This window comes from Carcharodon carcharias (genome assembly GCF_017639515.1).
Source record: "Carcharodon carcharias isolate sCarCar2 chromosome 39 unlocalized genomic scaffold, sCarCar2.pri SUPER_39_unloc_1, whole genome shotgun sequence".
Taxonomy (NCBI): domain Eukaryota; kingdom Metazoa; phylum Chordata; class Chondrichthyes; order Lamniformes; family Lamnidae; genus Carcharodon; species Carcharodon carcharias.
Genome location: NW_024470814.1, coordinates 1493359 through 1518775, shown reverse-complemented (window position 1 = coordinate 1518775; position 25417 = coordinate 1493359). Strand labels below are relative to the sequence as shown.

At 43.8% G+C, this 25417-nt stretch overlaps 1 protein-coding gene across 2 annotated transcripts; it reads right to left on the bottom strand.

Moving 5' to 3' along the window:
• Positions 1 to 3012: 3012 nt before the first annotated feature.
• On the bottom strand, positions 3013 to 20477 carry LOC121274850 (leukocyte-associated immunoglobulin-like receptor 1). 2 transcript variants are annotated; one of them, XM_041182221.1, is made up of 9 exons: positions 20379 to 20476; positions 18404 to 18439; positions 15742 to 16032; positions 13544 to 13849; positions 10763 to 10864; positions 5368 to 5395; positions 5151 to 5203; positions 4339 to 4376; positions 3013 to 3515 (listed from the first exon to the last, which is right to left on the bottom strand). In XM_041182221.1, the coding sequence occupies exons 1-9, from the start codon at positions 20431 to 20433 to the stop codon at positions 3375 to 3377; spliced, it is 1050 nt and encodes a 349-aa protein (XP_041038155.1). In that variant the 5' UTR covers positions 20434 to 20476; the 3' UTR covers positions 3013 to 3374. The 2 variants fall into 2 exon arrangements, with proteins under 2 accessions (XP_041038155.1, XP_041038156.1); XM_041182222.1 differs by lacking the exon at positions 15742 to 16032 and having other exon boundaries at positions 20379 to 20477.
• Between the last annotated feature and the right edge of the window lie 4940 nt (positions 20478 to 25417).

Genomic DNA, 25417 nt, shown 5'->3' with positions numbered 1-25417 from the left:
ATGTGCAGGGCAGGTTTTTTACACAGAGGGTAGTGAGTGTCTGGAATTCGCTGCCAGAGGAGGTGGTGGAAGCAGGTACGATAGTGGTGTTTAAGAGGCAGCTTGACAAATACATGAATAGGATGGGAATAGAGGGATACGGACCCTGGAAGTGCAAAATGTTTTAGTTGATGGGCAATATGATCGGTGCAGGCTTGGAGGGCCGAAGGGCCTGTTCCTGTGCTGTACTTTTCCTTGTTCTTTGTTCTTTGAAACTAGTAAGTTAATCCAACTGTTCCACGACCCCATTCCAACTACCCCCCCATTACAGCAGCATTAGGCGTCTCCTCCCAAATACAAAATTGAACAAAAGCACCGGGCATTAGTTAACTACAAAATTATACACTTAGTGACTGATGAAGCTTTTAATTTCAAGTCATGTACCCACTTATTTCACACGCACCCTCCACATAACTTATAAGGCCCCAGGCGCACTGCAATGTGGTTGCATCTTAACTGCCTTTCAATTGGCCTTGTCAATCACTCATTTGTAGCATAGCATATCAAGGCTGAGAAAATGACGACAGGATATGACATAGTCAACGTGATTTGTCCAAAGTAAAGCCCTGTTTGCTAAACTTGCAGGAATAAGTGGCTCATTCACAGCTTCATATGCTGTGACGAGTGCGGCACCACATGCTTGGGCCCCACCGATTCCCAATCTATTTCAACCGTTTGGAAGTAGGAACTACATGCGATGTTTCCAATTTTCCAGCACTAGGTGGGAAAGTGTGCAGTGAGAAAGATGCAAACATGCTTCAAAGGGATTTGGCACAGTCTAACTGAGTTAGAACGAACATGGTAAAACGAATATAATGTGGAAAATTGTGAGGTTTACCACCCTGGTAGGAAAGAATCAGAATTGCAGAGTACTTATTAAATGTTAATGGAGTGGGGAAAAGCGGATGTCCTAAGGAACCTGGATGCTCTTGTTCAACACTCTCTGAAAGCTGACGTGTAGCTGCAGCAAGTAATTCGGAAGGAAGATGTAATGCTGGTCTTCACTGCAATTGGATCTGAGATCAGGAGTGAAGATGTCTTTCTTCAATTTTATCCAGCATTCATGAGATTTCACCAAGAGTATTGTGTCTATTTCCAGCCTACTTAGCTAAGGAAGTATAATAATGTTAAACTATTGTGCATTATTTGGAACATATTGTGTGATCCTATAGCCATCTCAGGCACTTGAGTTCGGAGATGCTAAGGAAAAAATATTGTAGATGTACCTGATGCAGTAACAATAAAAATTATATACCCTTGAAATTAATATTTAATACGTGTCGGGAGATGTGTTTGGGTCAATAGTGTAGCCAGTGAGTACGCATTATACAATTGAATGTCAGCACAGCATATCTTCCTGAACTATATGCTATTTTCAAGTTATGTTACTGATTCCAAATAGAGAGACAAGTAGAAGAGTTAATAAGATCGATGAGAAACCTTCAGAGAGGGAGAGCAAAGAACGTTCACCAGTCTGACCCCAGGATGATGGGATTGGCTGAGGAGGAGATTTAAATTGATTGATGTGCTGCCGAAAAGCAGACTGGTGGTCCTGAGTATTGTTGAACTTTTTGAATTTTCTTAGAGCCACACTCGTCCAGGCAAATGCAGGGTACTCCATCGCACCCCTGAATTGTGGGCAGGCTTTGGGGAGTCAGAAGGTGCATTACGCACCATGGAATTCAAAGCCTTTGAAGCCACGCCCTGTATATGGCTCGTCCAGTTCAGTTTCTGCCAATTGTCACCCTGGGATAATAATAGGGTGTTCTGAAAGGATAGCGCCACTGAATATCTGGGGAGGAGTTAGATTCTCTCTTGCTGCCGATGGTCTTTGCCTGAACCGTTTGTGGCTCAAGCGTTATGTGCCGCTTACTTGCCCAAGCACCCAATAAACCCTTTAATTCCAATTGCTAATTCGCCTTTTCTCGCTTGACTGTCTTGCCATTGTTCTCATCTATTTCTAGCTGTCACTCCTTTATTAGATCACCTCTCATCTCGTCTCCATTCTATTTCAAACATCCGCTCTACATCTCCTCTATGTTCCTCTTACCTATTGGATAACCCGTCCTACCCCTCTTCCTTAACTTCTGACTCTATCTCTATGCTGACTGCTTCCTGCTATATGGTCTTCTCTGCCTTCTTCTGCTGGATGTCCAGACCTCTTTCCCTCCTTTCTGTTTCTGTATCCTTCGTACCCCTTAACCTAATTATTTCAATTATCCCTTACTTCAAAACCCTCTCTGTTGCCGTTATCTTTGTCCTCTCATGAGCTGACATGGAATTTCGACTAGCCTCTTCAAATAAAAAATGGTAAGCAGTGGACAGCAAGAAAAGGAAATGCTCAGATAATATAGCTAATGTGTTAAGACCGTGATTTCGAACAAATTCGACATCAAGCCTGCTGTATACCAAATGGCCGATGAGATTCATTGTTTCTTTTACTGCTGGCCAAGACGGTTGTCCACCACTTCCTTTCAACTCTCTGCTGTGCCGTATGTACCAGACAGACAGATTAACACATCTCATTATCTCATCGATTTTGATAAATCTTCTACTTGGCTCTCTATTAAGATTCAGTAACGTAACTTGAAAATAGCATATAGTCTCAGAATGTATGCTGTGCTGACATCCAATTCTACAGATCATACTCTTTGGCTACAGCATTGATCCAAACACATTGTCTCCCGTATTATATATTAGTGGTCAAGGGTAAATGTTGTTTATTGTTCCTGCATCAGGAATATCTACATTCAACATTTCCCTTAACGTATTTTCGGGAAACAATTCCGAACTTAAGAGTTAAATGTGACTACAGAATTATCCAATATGCTACGAATAATGCACATTGGTTTACCATAATTAGAATTAACATGTGAGCATAATATACCCTGACGCATAATGCTGCTCCCATGTAACATGTATGTAGTGTTGGATATTGTCGAAAAGAAAATTATGGTTCTTGGAGTTAAACAATAGCTTCCACACGCGAAGGTTTATTGATTTGCAACCAGAGTTTTTAGCCTGTCTTGGGCAAAAGGAAAAAATCAGAATCCGTCGATAAGAATAGAACTGCTGTAAATTTGAAAAAAAAACACACAATCAAATAAAGAAAGAACCAGCAGCATATTGAGAATTTCAGTTCTGAAACTGTGAATCACGCTCTCAGATGATATACTCGTGTGGCATGAACACTTCCGCCAGAATTGCGCTTCTGCTGTTCGCCCAAGCTGCTGTTTCATGTCCATGAACAGGAGGCGGAACAGCTACAGACGTCTGGCTGAAGAGGCACTCGACTCTAATCAAGAAACAAATTCCCCACAGCCTGCTTAGAAATACTATTTCTTTTTCACTTCGGCGTAAATGCTGCAGTCGCCCGTTGTGACGGACGCAGCTTCCTTCTGTTTCAAGGCCTCCAGATTCAAAGTGGCATAATTGAGCTCTTGTTGATCTTCAGGCGCTGCTTCAGGATGCACATCCTGGAAGGGACAACGAGAAAAAAGGGGCTAAACGTAGATCGTATAAGTGTACTGCATCAATGCCTTTCTCTAGCATCTTTTGTCTTACTATATCAATCTTTCATTCTTTCTGTCCCTCTTCCTCTGCCTTGCACATTCCCACCAATCCTACATTCTTCCTGGTATTCTACCCCACCATCACCCCTCTCTTGATCAATCTATCAATCTATCGACCTATCTATCAGTCAATCAAGCTATCTATCTATCTATCTATCTATCTATCAATCTATCGATCTATCAATTTATCTATCTATCTATCTACCTATCTATCTTTCTATCTATCTACCTATCTATCAATCTATTCATCTATCTATCTATCATTCCCTCTATCGATCTATCAAACATTCTACGTTTTTTCTATCTCTCTATCTGTCTATCTTTCTATCTATCTCGATCTCCATAATTCTCTCCCTCTCTCCATCTGTCTCACTCTATCCATTTGCCTCACTTTCTCCCCCTCTACCCCTGTGTTTCTGCGCCTATCTCTCGAGGCACCGTCGACCTCTGTCTCTATTTTGTGATTCGCTCTTCGCCGCACTCATTCTCTCTCTTTCTCTCCCGTCCCCTTCTGTCGGTCCACTGCGTGCCTGCACAACAATGTATTTCTCTCCGCTGCCTGCTTTATTCCTTCCCTCACCTGCTCTATTTCAGCTTCACTCCATCTTAAACTCTCACTCTTGCACTGCTTCTTGACTGCACTAGAGGCATTTGGCCTGTCGTTTGCATGCCAACAAGCCCACTGAGTAGCATTTGAGGGGAAAAAAAAACATACTTAAAAGCTTACCATTGTGTCAGAATTGGGAGAAACGTTTGCGGTGCCATCTGAAAAAGTTATCATTTATTTTAGATCAATTTATGACTATTGAGCAGAACGAATTAATGCACTGGACTGTCAATTGACTTCTCGGAGGTCAACCTGGCGCTACATATTGATCTTCCACCATTACATAGCAGATTACGAAGTCCATTAAAAGTATTTGACGGCCTGTCAATCATCGCCAGATGTTAGGACACAGAACAGTGCAGGCAATTTGCACTGCCTTCGTTTCAAAGGACAGTAAACCTTAGTTAATCTGTTATAGGTGTGTGGCCCTGACAATTGGCTACTACTTTCACCTAACTGCTCAGAAGATGAAGCAGGGATGACCATTAGCTCCTTGCACACCCCCACTCGGCAACATATGTAATTGTTCCTTTACTGTTATTGAGAACAGAACTGGAATTGGAGGTACACACAAGGCAACATTGCCTATGTTCACTGTAATCTGCTCATCAGACAATTAAATCCCATTAACGTCAACACAATTAAGTTTCATTATGCCAACCGCTAGCAATTGGACTGAATCTTTTCTTGGTCACATTTCCACACCACATTACCCAGTACAAGCGTTTCCCAGGTCCTAGGTTCCTGATACAAAGCTTTGAATTCAGTATTAATTCTGCCAACGACAGAATAATTTAAACTCAATCGAAAAAGAATGAGAGAAAAGGTCACTAGAGTCATCAAGGAACTTTTGGCTAAAGAAATCTCCAAAAGAAATGTTTTTTTTTATCTTAGTAATTACACCCGTTCCCTTGCATCAATGTTTCCCTTACCCGTGGCATCAGCGTCCTGGTTACCCGTGTCCCCACTTGTTGAGGCTGCATTTCTGCAAACAAAAACACATTGCTGCGTTATAACAGATTAACATTCATTACTAATACACATAAGAAAGAATGAAGTGCAGATATCAAGAAAGATTAATGTATGTGTTATTTCACTTTGCATAAAGTTGTTAATATTAAAATAAAATGCCCTTTTTAATTTTCTCACCTCCGAGTATGCTGTTTCCTCTTTCGTCCTGCAGGGAAATTATAATGTAGAAACAAATAAATTATATATCAACTATGTTGCAAAATGCTCGAGTGCGCGCAGCGTAGAGAATTTGGAATGTAATTTTTAATTTGCTAATCAGGAAATTTCAGAACTGCCAACGGAAATTCTTTCACACTTATAAAAAGAGGATCTAAAGACTGTGACAGAAATAACCACATGTGCAAGGAATTAAAGACTGAGAGGCTGTGGACGATGTTCCCCTTACTTGTGTCCTCAGAACCAATAATTCATACAAGGGGTTGAGTCTTACGCTCCAAGATCGGGAGCGTTTCCCGCTTTGCAAGTCCACTCGCACCCGCCCATCCTCACCTATCGCCCATCCTCAATCACCCACCCACACTCACGTACTACCTCACCCACCCCCACTCTCACTTACATTGGCTCATTCACCAAACTGGCTGCCGAGGCGGAGGAGGTGCGGATTGTGGGGTGTGTTGAGGTAGGGCGCCGGTTTCCACGTCATCATGCCGGTTTCCGATAGTACGGCAGGCGGGCGGGTCAAGAAGTCCGGAACACGGCCGCGTTAATTAAATGTCAATTTCAAAGGCAGTTCAGGCAATTTACTTCCGTCTCACTGGAATAATGCGGTTAGAAGGCAATAATGCACCTTGAGCATTAGATTTACGACATATGGGGAATTATCTTTAGTAAGAGCAATCTTGTTGATATGCGTTTGAAAGCTGCAGCTTAGACCAGAGTCTCTCTCGCTCTTTCTCTGTCTCTCTTAGAAACTCAACTTCTCTATCTCCCTCAGTCACACACAAGCTCACGCTTCTCTCTCTTTCTCCAACACACAAACGCTTACCCTCATTCTCTGTCTCAGAGACATGAACTCCCACCCTTCTTCCTCTATCTCAAGCACAACCATGCTCAGGTCCTCTTCCCCTCTCTTTCAGGCACTCAGTCAGCCAACCTCCCTCATCCACCCTCCCTCCTTCCCTCACACAACCGCCCTGCATAAATCACCCACCCAGCCTCGCCCACCCTCCCTCATCCTCACCCAGTGACTCACCAGTTCTTATACAATCAGCCTCCCCACCCACCCACTCCAACTACCGTCCCTTACACACTCAACCGCCCTCACACTCAATTACTTCTGCTGGCTCATCAAATCGGCTGCAGAGGCAGGGGTGATGCGACGAATGAGGCCTGGGGGCGGGGGGGGGCGCGGTTGGGTGTGGGGTTGGGGAGGATCAGGCGGCTTTCGGCTGAGGGGAGCGCAGAGAGCCAGTTGAACTGGAGGAGGAACCGGGGGAACACAGCCACAGCCTGGGTATCGCGGGGAGGAACAGCAGGAACGCGGGAGTAACAGAAGGAACCTGGATAACGCGGACAGGAACGAGTAGAATTGAGGGAGGTGACAGAAACCAGCCCAAAGCCCTGTACACCAAGGGGGAAAGCCTGGTGAGTGGAGGCCCCGCAGTGCCTGAGTTGCTAGAGTCCACTGTTCCTCCAGTCACAGTCTGGTTCTCTTCCATGTTTGCTGCTGATAGGTTCACTAGTGAGCCTATCACCAGCGAGCTGGGAAGATGGAAAGGCTGTGAATGGAGGAGCAGCCCGCTGCTGAGAACCTCGAAATCACGGACCCGCCCCCTGGGCATTTTTATCAAACCCTCTAAGCCCACGTGGAAGGGCTTTGCGGGCTGCATAGTGTTTCCATCACATTTGGGTAAACCTGTCAAAGGAGGGTCATAAATATCACCAACATTGCAGACAAGGATCCTCAACAAAAACAGAATTACCTGGAAAAGCTCAGCAGGTCTGGCAGCATTGGCGCAGAAGAAAAGAGTTGACATTTCGAGTCCTCATGACCCTTCAACAGAACTGAATGAATATTAGGAGATGTTGAAATATTAGCTGGTTTAAAGTTGGGGGTGGGAACGTGGAGAGAAGTGGGGGGGGGGGGGTGGGGTATGGTGTGGATGTAGGGACAAGCACGCAGTGATAGGAGCAGATAATGAAAAAATGTCACAGACAAAAGAACAAAGACGTGTTCAAGGTGGTGATATTATCTAAAAGAATGTGCGAATTAAGAATGATTGGCAGGGCACTCAAGGTACAGGTCTATTGGGGGTGGAGTGGAAAGACTAGCAGGGCATAAAAGAGTTAACAATAATGGAAATAGGTTGCAAAAGAAAAATCTATGTAACTTATTGCAATAAAACAAAAGGAAGGGGGAAGAAACGGAAAGGGGGTGGGGATGGAGGAGGGATTTCAAGATCTAAAGTTGCTGAATTCAGTATTCAGTCTGGAAGGCTGTAAAGTGCCTAGTCAGAAGATGAGGTAGTGTTCCTTCAGTTTGCGTTGGCCTTCACTGGAACAATGCTGCAAGCCTAGTACAGACATATGGGCAAGAGAGCAGGGTGGAGTGTTAAAATGGCAAGCGACAGGGAGGTTTGTGTCTTTCTTGCAGACAGACCGCAAGCATTTGGCAAAGTGGTATCCCAGTTTGCATTTGGTCTCTCCAATGTAGAGGAGACCGCTTTGGGACCAACGAATGCAGTAGACTAAGTTGAGGGAAATGCAAGTGAAATGCTGCGTCACTTGAAAGGAGTGTTTGTCCCCCTCCCCCCACTTCTGTCCCCCCACCTTAAACCAGCTTATATTTCACCCTGCTCCTAATATTCACTCAGTTCTGTTGAAGGGTCATGAGGAATCGAAACGTCAACTCTCTTCTTCTTCGCCGATGCTGCCAGACCTGCTGAGTTTTTCCAGGTAATTCTGGTTTTGTTATTTTGTTCAGTCTACTGCATTCGTTCCTCCCTATGTGGTCTCCTCCACATTGGAGAGAACAAGCGTAAACTGGGCGACCGCTTTGCAGAACACCTGCGGTCTGTCCGCAAGAAAGACCCAAACCTCGCTTTCGCTTGCCATTTTAACACTCCACCCTGCTCTCTTGCCCATATGTCTGTAATAGGCTTGCAGCATTGTTCCAGTGAAGGCCAACGCAAACTGAAGGAACACTACCTCATCTTCCGACTAGGCACTTTACAGCCTTCCAGACTGAATACTGAATTCAGCAACTTTAGATCTTGAAATCCCTCCTCCATCCCCACCCCCTTTCCGTTTCTTCCCCCTTCCTTTTGTTGTTTTCCAATAATTTATATAGATTTCTCTTTTCCCACCTATTTCCAATATTTTTAAATCTTTTATACACTGCTAGACTTTCCACCCCACCCCCACTGGAGCTGTAGCATGAGTGCCCTGCCATCCATTCTTAATTAGCACATTCTTTTAGATAATATCACCGCCATCAAATCCTCTTTGTTCTTTTGTCTGTGACATCTTTTGATTAGCTGCTCCTATTACTGCTTGCTTGTCCCTACAACCACACCACCACCCCCCCCACTTCTCTCGCCACCCCTCCCCCCCCCCCGCCGCCCCCAGCTTAAGCCAGCTTATATTTCACCCCTCTCCTAATATTCACTCAGTTCTGCTGAAGGGTCATGAGGACTCGAAACATCAACTCTTTTCTTGTCCGCCGATGCAGCCAGACCTGCTGAGATTTTCCAGGTAATTCTGTTTTTGTTTTGGATTTCCAGCATCCGCAGTTCTTTTGTTTTTATAAGGGTCCATAACATCCGTGCTCCTCGGAGATGGATTTAAGGGCAGCCCAAAGCTCGTCTGTGGACGCCTCTCGGATCTTCAATGGTAAGTGTTGGCACACCAACTTCAAAAATGTGCAAACTTCCTCTGGGCAATTGTCCTACTCTGGGTACATAAAAAAACGATTCAAATCACAAACTTCAGTTGGTCCCGGAAGTGTTACATCAATAGTTACTGAGCAAAAAAGTTAGGAGAATTAAGACTTCTTCTAACTCCGGGATAACTATTCTAAAAACCCAGACTTTGGCGCCCCCACACACCCTCCAACCCACCAGAAAACCATCCGCGACCCGCCCACCCCCATCAATCAGCCATCTCCCCCAACTCCTCGAGTAGCCCATCTACCAGGTCTCCCGAAATTCCAAGTGATTCCTGCCACGCTGTGGCGCATTGACCCATCCCCGACCCGAGTCCCTATCCCCCTTGGCTCGACCTCTCTCACCCGAACCGACATCTCCCCACAGTCCCGAATTACCGCCCCCGCCCGCTGTGCTGTCGCTCCCACGTGACCCGGCCGGCAGCAAGCTCCACCCCTCTCCAGCAGGCCTTCCTCCATCCCGAACAGGACGTGCCGTCCCCACCCCTACGATATCTGAAATCCTCCAGCTCCCCCCATGTGCAAGCCCTACCCCGTTGTCCGACCCCCGCAATGTCTGACCCCAAATCCCATTGCCATACCACCTGCAACCTGACCTCCCCAAGCCCCACGATGTTGGACTGCCCGGTTGTCAGGCCCCCACAACCCAAAAATATTCACCCCCACCCCCCCCCCCCCGATGCCTGTTCCCCAGCCCCGATGTCTCAAAACCCCGATGCCAACCCACAAACGCTGATATCCACCCCGCCCTTTCCGACCACCCCCCGATGTCCTACCTCCCCATATCCTGTGCGCCCCTTCTCAACACTACGCGCGACCCCCTCCATCCCCACCGCAATGTCCAGCATCCCCACCTCCGCTGATCCCTGACCAGCCCAATGTCCGTTCCTCCACCCTGTGATGCCTGAAGCCCCCAAACTCCCAGCCCTGCGACAGCCCTTCCCTCACTTGACCCCCAATCCCCCACACCCACCGAAATCCGATCTATATCCATCAGAAAGTTACCTTCTCCCTGGCCTCACAATTTCAATGGGACCTTTAGAATTGCATGCACTATGGCAGCTGCTGACGTAAGAAAATGGGGTGTGATCTTCTTCGATTCCACTGCTCTGGGCTTCAACTCTGTGCTTCGGAGACAGCTGTGCTGCCCTGATCTCGGCTGGCCATGATTCAGAAGACCAGGCTTGACATGTACTGAAGAAAAACGCCTATAGGCTACTGGGCACGTAGTGTTTGAGCTAATCAGTGCCTCCTCAAGATTGGGATGTGATAGCCCTCCCTATTATATACCATGCGCCTCTGTGTTACTTGCGACTGACATTCTTAAATTTGCCATCAGCGTAATTCTCAACACCCAAGATCTGCTCTCCCCAACAACGGAAGGCAAATTTCTTGACCAAATCCCTTCCTTGTGATATTGCAAACTCTTAACATTCATTTTAACTGCGATATTACGCTGTGCCCCGATTAGACAACGATGCACTTTCACTTGGAATAGACGGAATTCTTCACAACCCTTCCCACCTTAAATGTCGGATTTTGGTTAGTTTATTTTTTCCCAATGTTATTCCCGCTTCTCGATGTTGTTAGCTCATTCACAAATTCGGATCACTTTGCACAACCACTCACCTCTCTTAATGATCAAGAACAAAGCAAGCGCCGCACAAGGTAACAGGACGATAAAGGCAGCGTACCCCGGGGTGATGTTCAGCCATGGCGTGCTGGGTGCAGCTACGGAGTGATAAAACAAAGAGCAAGGGTAACATGCAACAATATAATGGCAGCATCTTGCGCTGAAAAACACGCTACAAACTGTGACATTTGATGTGATATTGTGTTACCTGGCAGCTAAGGGCACGATTTCGACATGGCAAAGGAAGCAAAAGCATGCATCCTATACCCCTAGCAAGAAATGAGGACTTCAATAGCAACCAACATTTGTCCTAAACAAATGTGCCCCTTTGTGCTTAACAGCATCAAATCTAACTGTGCTCCTCCCCAGCCACCTCCAATGTCACCCTCCATCAGTGCCTTTAATAAGGACCTACTATTCCAGCTGGAACATTTTTCGAATAATCGGCGGTCCAGAAATAACATAAATATTTTGTTTTCTCTACATCCATTATAGTGACGGGTTTGACTAATCCAGAGCAATCCTACCAGCCAGATCTCTGTCTGACTGCCGTAGGCTGGTGATCTTAACACCCACGTGGTGGAGCTGAAGCTTGGCTTCATATTTTAGGCAACCCATGCCCTTTCTCCTTAATATCAAGCAACCTACAGGCAGACATAAATAAACCACGTTGATAAACCCAAAGGCACGGTTTGCAAATCGTTGTCAACACATCTACTGCAGGCTTGCAAACATACCATGCGTGCTAGGCAACAATTTAAATCTGTTATTGCTGAAAAAGAATACATTTTGTCATATCTTTTCGTTTTGCACTCATCAGGACAATCGTAAGAAGGCCAATGGCAGGGGGAGCAACAGGATTATGCTGTGTGAGAAGAAAGTGCTGATTGGTTGGCAAGCGCACTCTGATCTGTGAAGGCATTGCCATGGTGAATGCACCAGTGTACTGGTGCCTGGCAGTGAAATGCCAAGCATGTTTGGAATTTAAACCAGGCGGCTTGATTTTGATTGGTCAAGGCATTGCCCCGAGGAATGAAACGTGGAATTGCTCTCACTTATGTTATTTGGCTGAAACTGTGTGTGAGCATGTGCTTGTTGCCTGCAATGAACAGGATCCTATATGTTAATATCGATAATTTAAAACCAATTTGATTGACCTGAATATTAGCCTGGCTTATAATGGGCGGCTACTGTAAAATCTCTTCTCAAGGGGGAGAAACCAGGAAAGAATACCAGGAATGAAGACACACCCAAATACAGCTACCAGTTTGAGTCCTGGCAAAACAATGCCTCGGTCACACAGCTATGTACAGAATAACATGGAATATAGTTGAAGGTCACTGAGAGAAGTTAAGTACACTCAATATATGTGACTACACCATTTCCTCTCGCAGTGGTGCGAAAGGAGATTTAACAGAAGGGTCGCGGCTTAGTTACAGCTCCTGATATTCAGATCAATTGCAGTCAGTGATGATGATGAACGGCAGGACCGTTATCGCCCGTGCTTCCCGACCATCGATTTTCTAACTGACGAAATTTGATAGCCCTTGCAACTGAGGTCAGCTCATCTGGGGATGGGAATTGAAGGAAGTGTTGGGCACGGTTTCCTAGTTTAATTACATGTACTGCCGCCTCTGCATGGCAACCCAGTTTAAAAAAAAATAATTAAGGAAGCTTAGTCTTCTCTGTCAAGGTGAAGTGTTTTAGTATTTTCTCCATAACTGATATGATGTGTGGCAATGAACGTGGCCTAGAAGCCATGTTAATGACGTAGTTCAAATGAACAAAAGTTGCAACAGGAAAGAAAATCACGTTCGGCACGGGTTATCGATAACCGAGTCACCTCCGAAACATGACAACATATTCTTCGTCAATTTGGCATACCATGTTCGTATATGTCTTCAACCTTGCACTTCCCCCCACCCTCTCCCCATGCAAGGGGGCCTCATCCAGCGATCTTATGGTTGATATCGCTCAACAGCCCTTCGATGTGGGCTTCAATCTAGTAGGAACCATTTGCTCCTCTAAGTCCATTCTTCCACTTAAGGAACTTTCAAATTTTGTCTAGTAAGCCCTACAGTTTTGCTGATCACAGTAAAAGAGCTTTCAGCATTTCTTGTTTGTTTTTGCGTTCACATTTCAACATGCTAGGTGGAATATTGTTGAATTTCTCTTCCAGCATTTCTAAAGTATCTTTGTTCATTATTTTAACGCTATTCAAAAATGAATGAAAGCTTTCTAGATGGAAATTTCTGCTCTTGATGTCCACGAACATATGCGTGAAATCGAATCATCTGTGAATAATGATATTTTTCACCATGTTCATTCCTTGCGTAGCACAAACAAATCAAGAGCTTGAAATCTTCCCATCACATACTTTGAAATTTTGCAGTATGTTATGCCAGGAAAGCCTGCGGGAACAACTTATGGTGCACAAAGTGGTGGAAGGTGAAAATGGGATTAGCTGAATTTTCAAAGCACGTTGATGAGAGGAGTAAAAATAACCAGTCAGATACTCATTTTGTTGCTGTTATTTGGAGACATTAAGCTCGGGGGTAGGGTTGCCTTGTGACAACTTTTGCAGACCATTCAGTAAGGATGGAACCTTTAAGACAGACTATAAAACATGGCTTTTCCATCAACTATTGCAAGGGCCTTCCTCTCTGTTGATTTTAAGTGTAATTGATTCCCTACATTGACTTTATAGGCGCGAACCAATGAGGCAATCTTGAAAGTTATGAACATAAAACCGCATGTGGATGTTTCTTGGATCCTACCTGTCACAGTAATCGTTACATCTCTGCTGAATGGGGATTTCTTCCAATATCCTATCACCCTTGTTTCATACCGACAGCTATAATTTCCTCCTGCGCCTTCGTTTACTGGATTTATGCTGAAGTAGACAGTTTGCACGTTGCCCTTCACCACTCGAGATTGTACAGGGGATCCTGAGCGGTTTTTGTACAAGTGAACTTGCCCCCCATTGGAACGAATGTCCGCCTCGCAGGAAATTCCAACATTTTCTCCATCTACCACTGTGCCGGAATTCGGGCTTGTGAAGATTGTTGGCTGTGAGAGTTGATCTGTAATGAAATTATGGAATGAAAGCTAAGGCAAATATCGGTTTCATGACAAATGGCGACATTTAATGAAAAAAATCGATGATCATATTCCGATTTTATTATTGTTTTTGTTCTAATTTTATATAAAATTTGTATGTCACGCGTCGCATATCAGAATCTGCTTGTTATATATTTTTACTTTCGCTTTTTCTCTACTTTTAGTTTTGAACCTTGGGTAACTGCTTAATGCACGTGCCCAGTAAAGCTGCACAGTCTTGAACATCCATTGGCTCAACAAGTTAACTGACCATTCAGTCTCAGGTGGATCTTTATCTACCTCAGGCCCGTCACTCATTGATGCTAAAGGTTCGCAGGAATTAATTCTGTTACACAAAGTATATACAACTCTGTATTTGTAGCAGAAAATTTAGAATCTATACATCCGATAGCACCCATTGGTTTCAAAAACGATACGTCCATGTCAGAATGATAAAATTTGCTTTTATTTGGTGCTTTTTTTAATCGCATAAGTCAATTCTTAGCAATGTGGAACAGACTACATTGCCTGAGATACACATGCTATCCGATAGAGGGCGTGGCATTGTGAACCAGCCTTTCAAAGTACTGAGGATGCCTGCTGCAAACGGCATGAAGATAATAAAGTATATATTATTGGAAAATATTTTTAAATTGGACTTGCAGTAGGGCCTGAGCCTGTGAGTGGTGCCTGTGTGTGGCGTAATTGGATTAAAGCCAGATATTCTGGGTGCTTTGATGTATAAAGAAGGAAGTTAAGTTAAAGAGTGCATTTGCTTTTGTTGAATATACCATTCAAAAGCAGTGGGTAAACCCTCCCACCTAAATAGGAGACAACAAGCAGTGTATTTATATTATGAATAAAAATCGGTGCTATGAAATAGATTGTATGTTAAGAGAGGTGGAGTTCAAGGGCCTGGTGATACAATGAGAATTTATAATCAAGGGGAAGGCTAAGTATCAGTCGAAGAGTTTGTGTGTGTAGGTCAGAGGCTTGAGGGTTCTAAGCAGTATGTAAGCCCTACAACTGTCTGCAAAGCAAACACATTGAACGGACCTTCAATTTGAATTATTAAGGTAAAATGTGCTTTGCCTGGTGCCTGTTTAAAGTCTATTGTTTGTGGTTGCCTTGGTAAAGATTTCCCTGGGAGTGATTAATTTGGGGATTCGTTTAAAGGTTATTACGGTAGGAATATGCAGACATGCGTATGTGTTTACTTCCTTGTTAACTTGATACAAGTTGCTTTTAATTTATATATTAAAGACCTCTTGAGGCTTGGTGCTTTCATCTCTGAATTCAGTTACATTCCAAAATACCAATTTAAAAAGTAGGTTATGACAGTTCTTCAAGTTTCGCTCTGGGATTTATATAACTCAGCGTTAACCGACTGCTGTGCCCTGATACCAGATAGAGGCAGCAGGTTTCTCGTCCAGAGGCAAAGTCTGGCTGGTGGCAGGAAGGTCCTGCAATTCTAGGTTATGGGCAACGGTGGCTAAAGCATTATATTTTCCTTTATTAGCCAGATGCATAAGGCCTGGGTAAGTGAAAGCCCACAGCCACGCTAAACCTTTGAAAAGCGTGCAAGAAAATGCACAATAATTAGATATAATGTATTAACGTAATTTACGGACTCAAATATAGGTAGCTATTACAAACAATATATACGTTTCTGTTTGGATATAAAATGAATTACGGCTGCTGGGCAAGGCTCCGCTGCAATGATAGGCAGTCAGATGACCGCTACCATTTTGTTTTGCAAGCCGACATCAAAGCGCCATATAACTGCAGCCACAATTTCCGGCGGGACGGGGCATGGTGTTAGTAAGCGGGTGTACACTGAGAGAATGCCTAAGGGATTTACGTCTTTGTACGATACCTCCAACAACAATCTGCACTGGGTCGCTCCGCTTTGAAGTACTCCAAATGCGATTCTCAATGTGTAGACATTCACATGTGTAGCGTGCTTCATATCCCCCTACTCTCCGTAATGAAACAGAAGAGTTACATAGACCTCGACGAGTTTGCTGCTGCGTGAATTGTTCCTGGTGTCTATAATAACGGTGCAATGTGGAGGAGCACCGACAGTGACAGGTCAAAGTCACATTTTCTTCGTGAAAAAACACCCGATAAGTTGGATTCAGAGATAATACTGGCTTAGGTAAATGATCTGAGGGATAAAAAGCATTTAGATAATCTATACGGTAACAATTATAAGCCGAGTGCAATGTGCATTTTACCAGTAATTGCTCTCGCACTGAAATGGCTGGTGTTCAGTCGATACTGCGCTCCACCTTTCAAATGTTTTACATGGTTGTAGATTATTGTAATTAACGTGTCCGTTTTCAATCATTTCTACGTTTGTAAAAGTAAAGCTTCGAACAAACTAAATAAACTTGCAACCGCAGGCATTTCAAACAATATAGTTAATACAGACCAGCGACGGATAGATTTAGGGAGCTGTACTTAAGAAACTATTGCAAGCCATGGTGAACAATTGAAATTGATGAAAGATTGTTTGAGAATTTGACAAATATAGGAACCCTGCAACGAGGCAAGGGCAGCATTCATCTTTGAGCATGTAACAGTTTCGCCATACAAGTGCCAGGCAATGAACATTTCCAACAAGGGATAAACTAACTATTTCCCCTTGACATTCAATGTCATTACCATTGCTGAATACCCCACAATCAATATCCTGTGGAGCGGGTGTGTCACCATTGACCAGAACCTGAACTAGACTAGCGTTAAAAATACTTTGGCTACAAGGGCAGGTCAGGGGTTGGGAATCCTGCAGCGAGTAACGCAACTCCTGACTCCCAAAACCTGTCCACCATCTACATGGTACAAGTCAGGAGTGTGACGGAATGCTGTTCACTTGCGTGGATGAGTGCAGCTCCCACAACACTCAAGAAGCTGGACACTTTCCAGGACAAAGCAGCCCGCTTCAATGGTAGACCATCAACAAACATTCATTCCCTCTACCATCGACCCACCGTAGCAGCAATGTGCACCGCAGGAACTCACAACGCCTCCTCGGACAACACTTTCCAAACCCATTGCCACTATCATCGAGACGGACAAGTGCAGCAGACACAGACAGACACCACCACCTGGAAGTTCCCCTCCATTACACTCGTAATTCTAACTTAGAAATACAACTGCCGTTCCTTCACTGTCGATGGGCCAAAATCCTGGAACGCCCTACATAACAGCACTGTGGGTGTACCTACACCACAGGGACAACATCCTGGAACTCCCTCCCTAACAGCACTGTGGGTGTACCTACACCACAGGGACAACATCCTGGAACTCCCTCCCTAACAGCACTGTGGGTGTACCTACACCACAGGGACAAAATCCTGGAACTCCCTCCCTAACAGCACTGTGGGTGTACCTACACACAGGGACAAAATCCTGGAACGCCCTACCTAACAGCGCTGTGGGTGTACCTACACAACAGGGACAAAATCCTGGAACTCCCTACCTAACAGCACTGTGGGTGCCCCTACACCACATGGACTGCAGCAGATGAAGAAAACAGCTCACCACCATCTTCTCAAGGGCAATAAGGGAAGGGCTATTAATGTAGGTTAGCCAGAGAAACCCGCATCCTATTAATGAATAAAACGATTAAAAAAAATAACTAGTGTCAGTGAATGAGCTTTTCCGACGGTGGAGGATGTAACCATCTCCGGTTGCAAAGTACTAAACCTGCAGCCACAAAGGGTCCAACAATCTACATGCTATTAACGAAAAAATGAACCACAACAGCCATACAAATGCACTGGCTATAAGAGCCAGGCAGAGGCGGGGTAATTTTGGCCAGTAACTCACAGCCTGTCTCTCCAAATTCCACCCCACATTTGAAAGACAAAACATACGTGGTTTGAGATTATTCTTCACTTGCCTGGATAATTGCGACTCCAACCACACTCAAGAAGATCGACACCACTCAGAAACAAAAAATAATTAATTTTAAGAGGAACAAATCCATTACATTTAGTAATTGTTCCTTCCGCAAGCAAATCAAGGAGACAGCAGCATCCATCGTACAGACGACACAGTGCAACAACTCGCCAATCTCCTTCTACAGCACCAACCAAACCTTCGGTCGCTACCAGCTGAAATAAAAACAAGGAGGGCAGTTGCATGGGAATACAACTATCTGCGAGTTCCTCTCCAAGCCACCCCGTCCAGCCTTGGAATTCTATCGGTGATACTTCATATTCAACGTGTGAACATCTTGGATCAGTCAACCAAACAGTAGTTTGTGTGTGCACTTACATCACATGAACATCAGAGGTTCGAGAAAGTGGCTCACCACCACCTTCTCAAGCGTTATTAGGGGAAGGCTACAAATGTTGGGCTTGTCAGCTGTGCCCTCAGCCCACGCAGTAAATGAAAAGTTGAAATCTGCGCACTAATTTCTGCCAAAGATTACGGTGCGCTGAAGTTAACTTGTTTAGTTAAGTTTGATCATTATAGCGGAAGAACTTATGTATTGATCTATATGATGTTAAATAAGGTTGCATGCTCACATTCTTTGTCTTCTCCAGCCGACGGATGAACATTACCTGAAAGATAAACACATTGAGACGATGAAAGCCACTAATGATAATACATTAGTGAAACATTTCCACCTCCAAAACAATATGTATATATTATTTGAATCAAAGCACGCTAACAGCAGAGAAAGTTGCGCCGGTCAAAAAGCGAGCAAACCAATATAAACCAGGTTCCCAGCAGAAAAAGATACACATACACACCCAGACAAACAAAGACACACACACACACACACACACAACGAGAGTTCAGGAGGAAAATCAGCGAGGGTGCGGGAAAGAAAACATTGGCAGTTCAGGAAATGAAACAGCCGAGTGGAGAGAGAGAGTCGGGGCATAGAAAACAGCGCGAGTAAAGTGTTGAACAAGCAAAAGGGAAGGTAAGAATGCAAGAGCACAGGAAAGGGAGCCGATTTGGGAGTAAGGGCTAACCATTTCTATTTTCTATTAATCTCCAGTTTCTAACTAACAGTGCAAGAGTACGGTTAAAGCGAGTTAAAGTATAAACAGCTAAAGCTTAAGTTAAAAAACTGATTTAGAAATTTAAGGCCTAGACAGTGACGCTCACACACTAGTGAACGAATACATATAAACAAAGAGAGTAACAATGACCATCCAAGTACAAACGCACATTGCCATAGAACTTCAATTGGACAACAAAGTCATGTTTACTCACAAACTGTTCATTGATGTTGGGGGAGGAAACCTCAAGGTACCGGACAGCCATGCAGCATTTATTGACGAGAGGCAGGAGGCAAATTGTGCAGCCATAAGTATGTTAACAAGCATACAGCCCATAGAGCCTTCTGCTGTCTTCTATATCATTATCGACAGGGAGTGTCGTGCTAAGCGCTGGCGAGATCTGATTATCAACATGAGACGCCATTTTGGTCACGTGTTTAACATTTCCGTGGTACAAGTTTTAAGAGAAAATAATTTGCCAATATCAATGAATGGGCAGAAAAGAATGAGGGTGGAAGTAATAGGTTTGGCGGATAAATGCAAAGCAGTAGGAGCTACAAGTCTGTAGAGAGAAAGCCACAGGTTCAATGGTTTTGCTCCGTGACACCCATCAGAAATGGAAAAAAAAATATTCGGGAAGAGCAGCTATTAGAATAAGTTCGGCTTTGGGAATGTCTGATGAGAAATGCATTTACGGCGCTTCCATCATAAGATCTTGCATTTACTCCCTGAACTCTTCCCAGACCATTAAACACAACCCTGTTGTCTACCAATAGTTACCCAATGATATAATGGGGCCAGACCAACCTTCTCCCCTTTGATCTGTTGGCTCCATATCAGACCCTCTACCGTTCTCCTTCCAAGAATTACACATACCGTGGACTCATCACTTGTGCCTACACTTGACTCATACACACTCCCAGCTTTGTCCTTGACGTCACCCATTTCCCTATTCACCACTGAGTTCCTCCACCCTATGAATATTCCGGGGAATTAATCATACTGATTTATCACCGCTGAAATTATACCCATCTCCAACTTCTTTCAGGACTTAAGCATTTTATTGTCTTGAAAAGATAAATGAAAGTGCGTTCCCCAATCCATACATTTTAGTACTATTTTCAGAATATTGGCTAATGTTGTTGTGTTTTATTTTACAGCAGCTACAGCTCCCACCTACCATCCTCCTTTCTTTTAATGGCACAAAACAGAGTTTTAAGGCAAGGATGACATGCCTGAGTTGTGCACAAATACATGCAGGGTTTTCACGTTTTCACTTTTTCAAAATATAAGTTGGGTATTTTCGACATTGGCCATTTCAAAACAAAAACACCATAGGGGAAGAAGAAAATAGCAACAAAGTCTTTTGCCTGCAGTTCCTCGTTCTTCTTTTTTTTTTTTAGCAGTTTCTTGCTTTCTATGGTGGATATTTTCTTAAGCAACGATCAGTGAAGACTTAACATTACGAGGCCCCAGGCCCATTACTCACCGATGATCAGAATAAAGGAGAGGATGAACATTTTCCAATGCGATTCGCACAACATGCTTCGATCCCCCTGATTATCCAGTTGCTTTATCTTCTCACTTGTCTGCCTGGTGGCTTAAGAGACATCGGATATGACGCGTCTGCAATTGCATCACAAGTCGAGTGCCAATGAAATCACTTATTACAGCACTCTTTCAACATGAGACCAAATCTTACATAAGAGCGAAAAACGAATCCTGAGCAGTCAGCATGTTACTTTAGTGTGCAATCTGTCTCATCATGCCTTTAACAAATTAAAGCCGCCTATGCAAACGTGCCTGGAGCACTTATTAAATACTAACTAAAGTACTCGTCGGCAATGAGAAAGATTCACATACAGCCTTCGCGAGCCTCTTACATTAGCCTCCTTAAAGTGTGTCGAAAGTGAACATCCTGTTTCAGTAATAAAGCACTGAGCAGGCTAACAGAAAATTCAAAAACGTAGAATATTATAGATAGACAGATTGCTTTCCATCCAGCATTATGTTAATAGCATGCAGATTTTGGCTCGCTGTTTCTGCATTTATGAATGATATTTTGAAGACATTGCGTTGAGCCAGCACAATTAATCTGCTTGGATTTCTGTAGCAATTTATCAGCTGGCCCGTGACATAATGCAGAGCGCAGATAAGCTAAAGTGTGCTAACTTTAAAGCAATTTTGTTGGGGACAGTGAGAGGTCTATGATAGATCAGTGTAGATCGCACAATTTTCGACATCTTTCATCACGGATAATGATCCGCTTGATTTTTCGATGATGTGCAGCTGACAATTCACTTAACCCATAGCATTGTTTCTTTTGACATTTTGGGTGAAGTTATGTTTGACAAGCCCATATAGTTCTGTGCATTTTGTAATCTATAGGGAGAAAGATACTAACACAGTTTCCCATGTACACGGGGAAAAAAAAAACAGAGTTAGGCCACAAATGAACACATTGTTGAAAATGTACTGATTGATATCAAGTATCGACATTCATACACTTCCCAAATTAACCTCTCTCTCTCTTTCTCTCTCTCTTTCTCTCTCTCTCTCTATATATACATAGATAGATATATGTGTTTATTATACATTTAAGTAATCCCTGTTACTTATCCAGCAAAGAAGAACAAAATTGGATAGAAAAGTGCTGTTTCACCAAGGTGAGCTGTTAACGTTCAGGTTCTGTTATAGAAGTTTTAATTTGCTACATACATGCAGTGTTTTTATTGCTATTTTACAGTTATTGGATGTGGGGATTACTGTTAGGCCAGCATGTTGTTTCCCATTCTCGCTTGTCTTTGAGAAAGTGGTGGTGAGCTGTGTTCTTGAATCACTGCAGTCCATGTGGTGTAGGTACACCCACTTAACTGTTAGGGAGGGAATTCCACGATGTTTATCCGACGATTGTGAAGGAACATCGACATGGTTGCACCTTCAAGATGGTGAGTATTTTGGAGGGCAACTTCCAGGCGGTGGTGTTCCCATGTGGCTGGAGCCTTTGTGCTTCCATGCGGTGATGGTCCTGGGCTTCGAGGGTGTTACCTAAGGAGCCTTGTCGAGTCCATGCAGTGCATCCTGTAGGTGGCGCAACCTTCTAGCACTGTTCTTCGAGGTGGATGGAGTGAATATTTGTGGATTGGTTGCCAATCAAGTGGGCAGCTTTATCGTGGATGGTGTCAAATTTATTGAGTGTTGTTGGAACTGCACTCATCCAAGCAAGTGGAGACAATTCCATCACGCTATTTACCTGCTCCTTGTAGATGCTGGACAGGAGTTGGGAAATTAGGAGGTGAGTTGCTTGTCGCAGGATTCCTAGCCTCTGACCTGCTCTTGTAGACATAGTATTTATATGGCTAATCATGTTCAATTTCTGATCAATGGCATCCCCCAGGATGTTGAAAGTGGGGTGAATTAGCCATGGTAATGCCATTGAATGTCATGGGGTGGTGGTTAGATTCTATTTTCCTGGAGATGGTCATTGTCTGGGACTTCTGTGGTATGCATGTTACTTGCCACGTGTTCTTGTGCTGGGCATGATTCCAACCTGCCGACTGTTTTCTTCCTTATTCCCACTGACTCCAGTTTTGCCCGGGCTCCTTGATGCTGCACTCTGCCTAATCTGACCTTGATGTCAAAGAAAGTCAACTTTCAACTCACCTCTGGAGTTGGGCCCTCGTGTCCTTGCTTGAACCAAATTGTAATGAGGTCAGGAGCAAGGTGGCTCTGGCGCAACGTGAACTTAGCATCAGTGCTCAGCTTGTTGTTGAGCAAGGTCCTTTTGATCAAACTCTTGATGAAACAGTTTAACACTTTACCCATGATCGATAGTAGGCTGATGGGGCAGTAATTGGCCGGGTTGTATTTATACTGATTTTTGTGTACAGGACATACATAGACAAATTACCCACATTGCTGTCTACATACCATTGCTGAAGCTGTACTGGAGCAGCTTGGCTAGAAGTGCGACAAGCTCTGGAGTACAAGTCCTCAGTAGGATTGACGGAATATTGTCAGCGCCCATAAGCCTGTGCACAACCCAATGGCTTCACCCATTTCCTGATATCGCATTGACTGAACCGAATTGGCTCAAGACTCGCATCTGTGTAGCTGGCGGCTTCCGGAGGCAGCCGAGGGGGATCAACAAGACTGGGAAATGGACGGCAGCTGTTTTGAGAAAGTCTTCATTTGTACCAGATAAACTTTACAATTAGAACAATGTTCATTCCGTCATTGTTCATAGCCTATTGATCGCACCTGGTAAGTCAGCCCCTTGAAGGGGAAGAGAAAATATGTTTCTGCTATATCGAGAGACCCGAGGACCACACACTGAATCATATAACTTCCTCCATTAAAGTAAGACAAGTAAGGATGACATACAAATACGCATATTTTCCTCCAAAGTATGTGGCTCTTTTGTCGTTTCCATTCCAATGGTGCAATTGCTTACTCAAAGCAAACTCGTGGAAAATCATTTGCTGCTGTTTCCAGTTTGAAATTGCGCTCCATATTCCATTGAGGCACACATTCATGTTGGGATGATCGTTGGAATCCTCGTCTGAAGTTTCCGAGATGTGAGGCAAGGCGGTAACCGCTTGCAGTGGCCGATAGCTTGATTAGTGTCTTCTGCTGCCTGCAACAGTTAGGCTATCAGGATATAACTAAGAGCTGAGGTAATATTGAGATGTTGGCTTTAACTCCACGAAACGAATTGGGAATATAAGCATCGCAAATATTTAGGTGTGACCTTGGATGAAACCGACAGTAGTGCATGAGCAATAAATCTTAACTTGAAATCAGATATTCATCTACCTCTGTCTTCCTTAATTGACGCATTGGTTTAATTGTCCCTCCATATCTGTGGAAGGGTTTCAAGGCATTGCGAAGAGAGGGTACCATTACTAATAGTTTATTAGGGGATGTGAGCGACATCAGATACACGTAATGTCTAGAGAAGTTGGGATTCTTCTCTTGAGACAGGAAAAGTTTAAGGGGTTTTGATTCCGGGTAACTGGCAACATTCAAGGAGGAGAGTGCCAGGACCTAACTCAGAAAACTGATTTAGAAAAAGAAAACCCCCTCAATAAAAATGTTTAAAAATCTGAAGCAATTACAAGTGTTATTAGTGTGACTCAATCATTTATGATATATGTAAGCATCAGAACCTCTGGATGAATGGTAATCAAATGTGGTTGCCGTACAGATTAGGCCTGATCTGAATTAACTGGGAATATGTTGCTCCTGATCGATGTGTTCCAATGCTACAACTTCGAATATATCTTACAATCGTGACATGGTTACAGATCACTACTGAAATAATGAAATCAATAAATGCTTCCAATTTTTGTGCTGTAGAATTTAATGACCAAGCATATTAAGTTGGGTTGTGACGAGTCAAATGGCATGCAGCCGTTAATGTATGTTTTTTTTTGATCAACGTAACTTTATTGCACTTAATGACTTCTGGAGCTTGAATGAAATAGAACACAGACCCTGTGGACGCTTAAGCTTCACAAAATCAAACAGCGAAGAATCAGGCCTTATTCCCCATTGTGCTTGCATAGGTCGTTTGAAAAAAAAAATTCTGCTTTCTCCATAGTCTGGCAGATGTTTCCTTTTCCAATCCACTTCCTCTTTTGTTCTTTAAATGTACATTTAGTTTCATTGCGTGTGTGCTCTTAGGCAATGAATTCCACATTGAAAAATGCAATAACATGCCTATTTTAGAAAAAGACGATTCTTAGTCTCATTTGTCTTTTGTTAATTTCTGTAGTCACCATAAATATTTATAGCCTGGTAATTGTCTTTCAGCTATTGGAAACACTGTCCCCTTATTCTTCTTTGCTTCATTAAGGATTTCAGCATTTCTCGGGTGACCTCACACATAACAGGTTACTTAGCCAGCCTTATGTTCTAATAGGTCCCACCACAACCTATCCAAATCCTTGAAATCGTTCCAAAATTTGGCTGACTAGTGCAGGACACAATACGCCAGCTGATCCCCCAAGCTATGATTGGAAACCAAAATGGCCTTACATCCTTGCTTCTGCGTGCTACTCTCTCTCTCTCTCTCTCTCTCTATCTCTATCGGTATGTATGATGCAAGTGATAAATGCCCATGAGCAATTGGACGAAATCGAATTACACAAGTCAAGCGTTTGACAGAAAACTCTCCACGTGCCTAGATGTCCGGCCCCAACAGCATTCAAAAAGCTCAACGTCTTCCACACAAAGAAGCTTGATGGGCACCACATCTACTACCTTGAAAATTTACTCCTGGCACCACAGGATCGCACTGACAGAAATGTGTACCAGCAGCCTCAACATCTACAGCAGAGATTTTCTTACACCACATGGACCACCATCGTTCAGGATGGCGGCTCACAGTCAAATTGGTATTGGCCAATAGGTGCTGTCCTTGCCAGGGATGCTCACATTCGAAGAAGGAATCACTTGCACTGATAACTCGCCCCATGGCAGAAAATGCATCGTGCAACCACCGTCCACCTCAGCAACTGCATCATT

Excerpts from the sequence above, each read along its gene's own strand:
- LOC121274850 (XM_041182221.1), bottom strand. The coding sequence starts at position 20,433 with ATGTTGTGCGAATCGCATTGGAAAATGTTCATCCTCTCCTTTATTCTG. Across the intron at positions 13,850-15,741 it reads AGTGCAGATTGTTGTTGGAG|ATCAACTCTCACAGCCAACA; the intron begins GTATCGTACAAA and ends ATTTCATTACAG. Across the intron at positions 10,865-13,543 it reads TGTAACGATTACTGTGACAG|CTGCACCCAGCACGCCATGG; the intron begins GTAGGATCCAAG and ends ATCACTCCGTAG.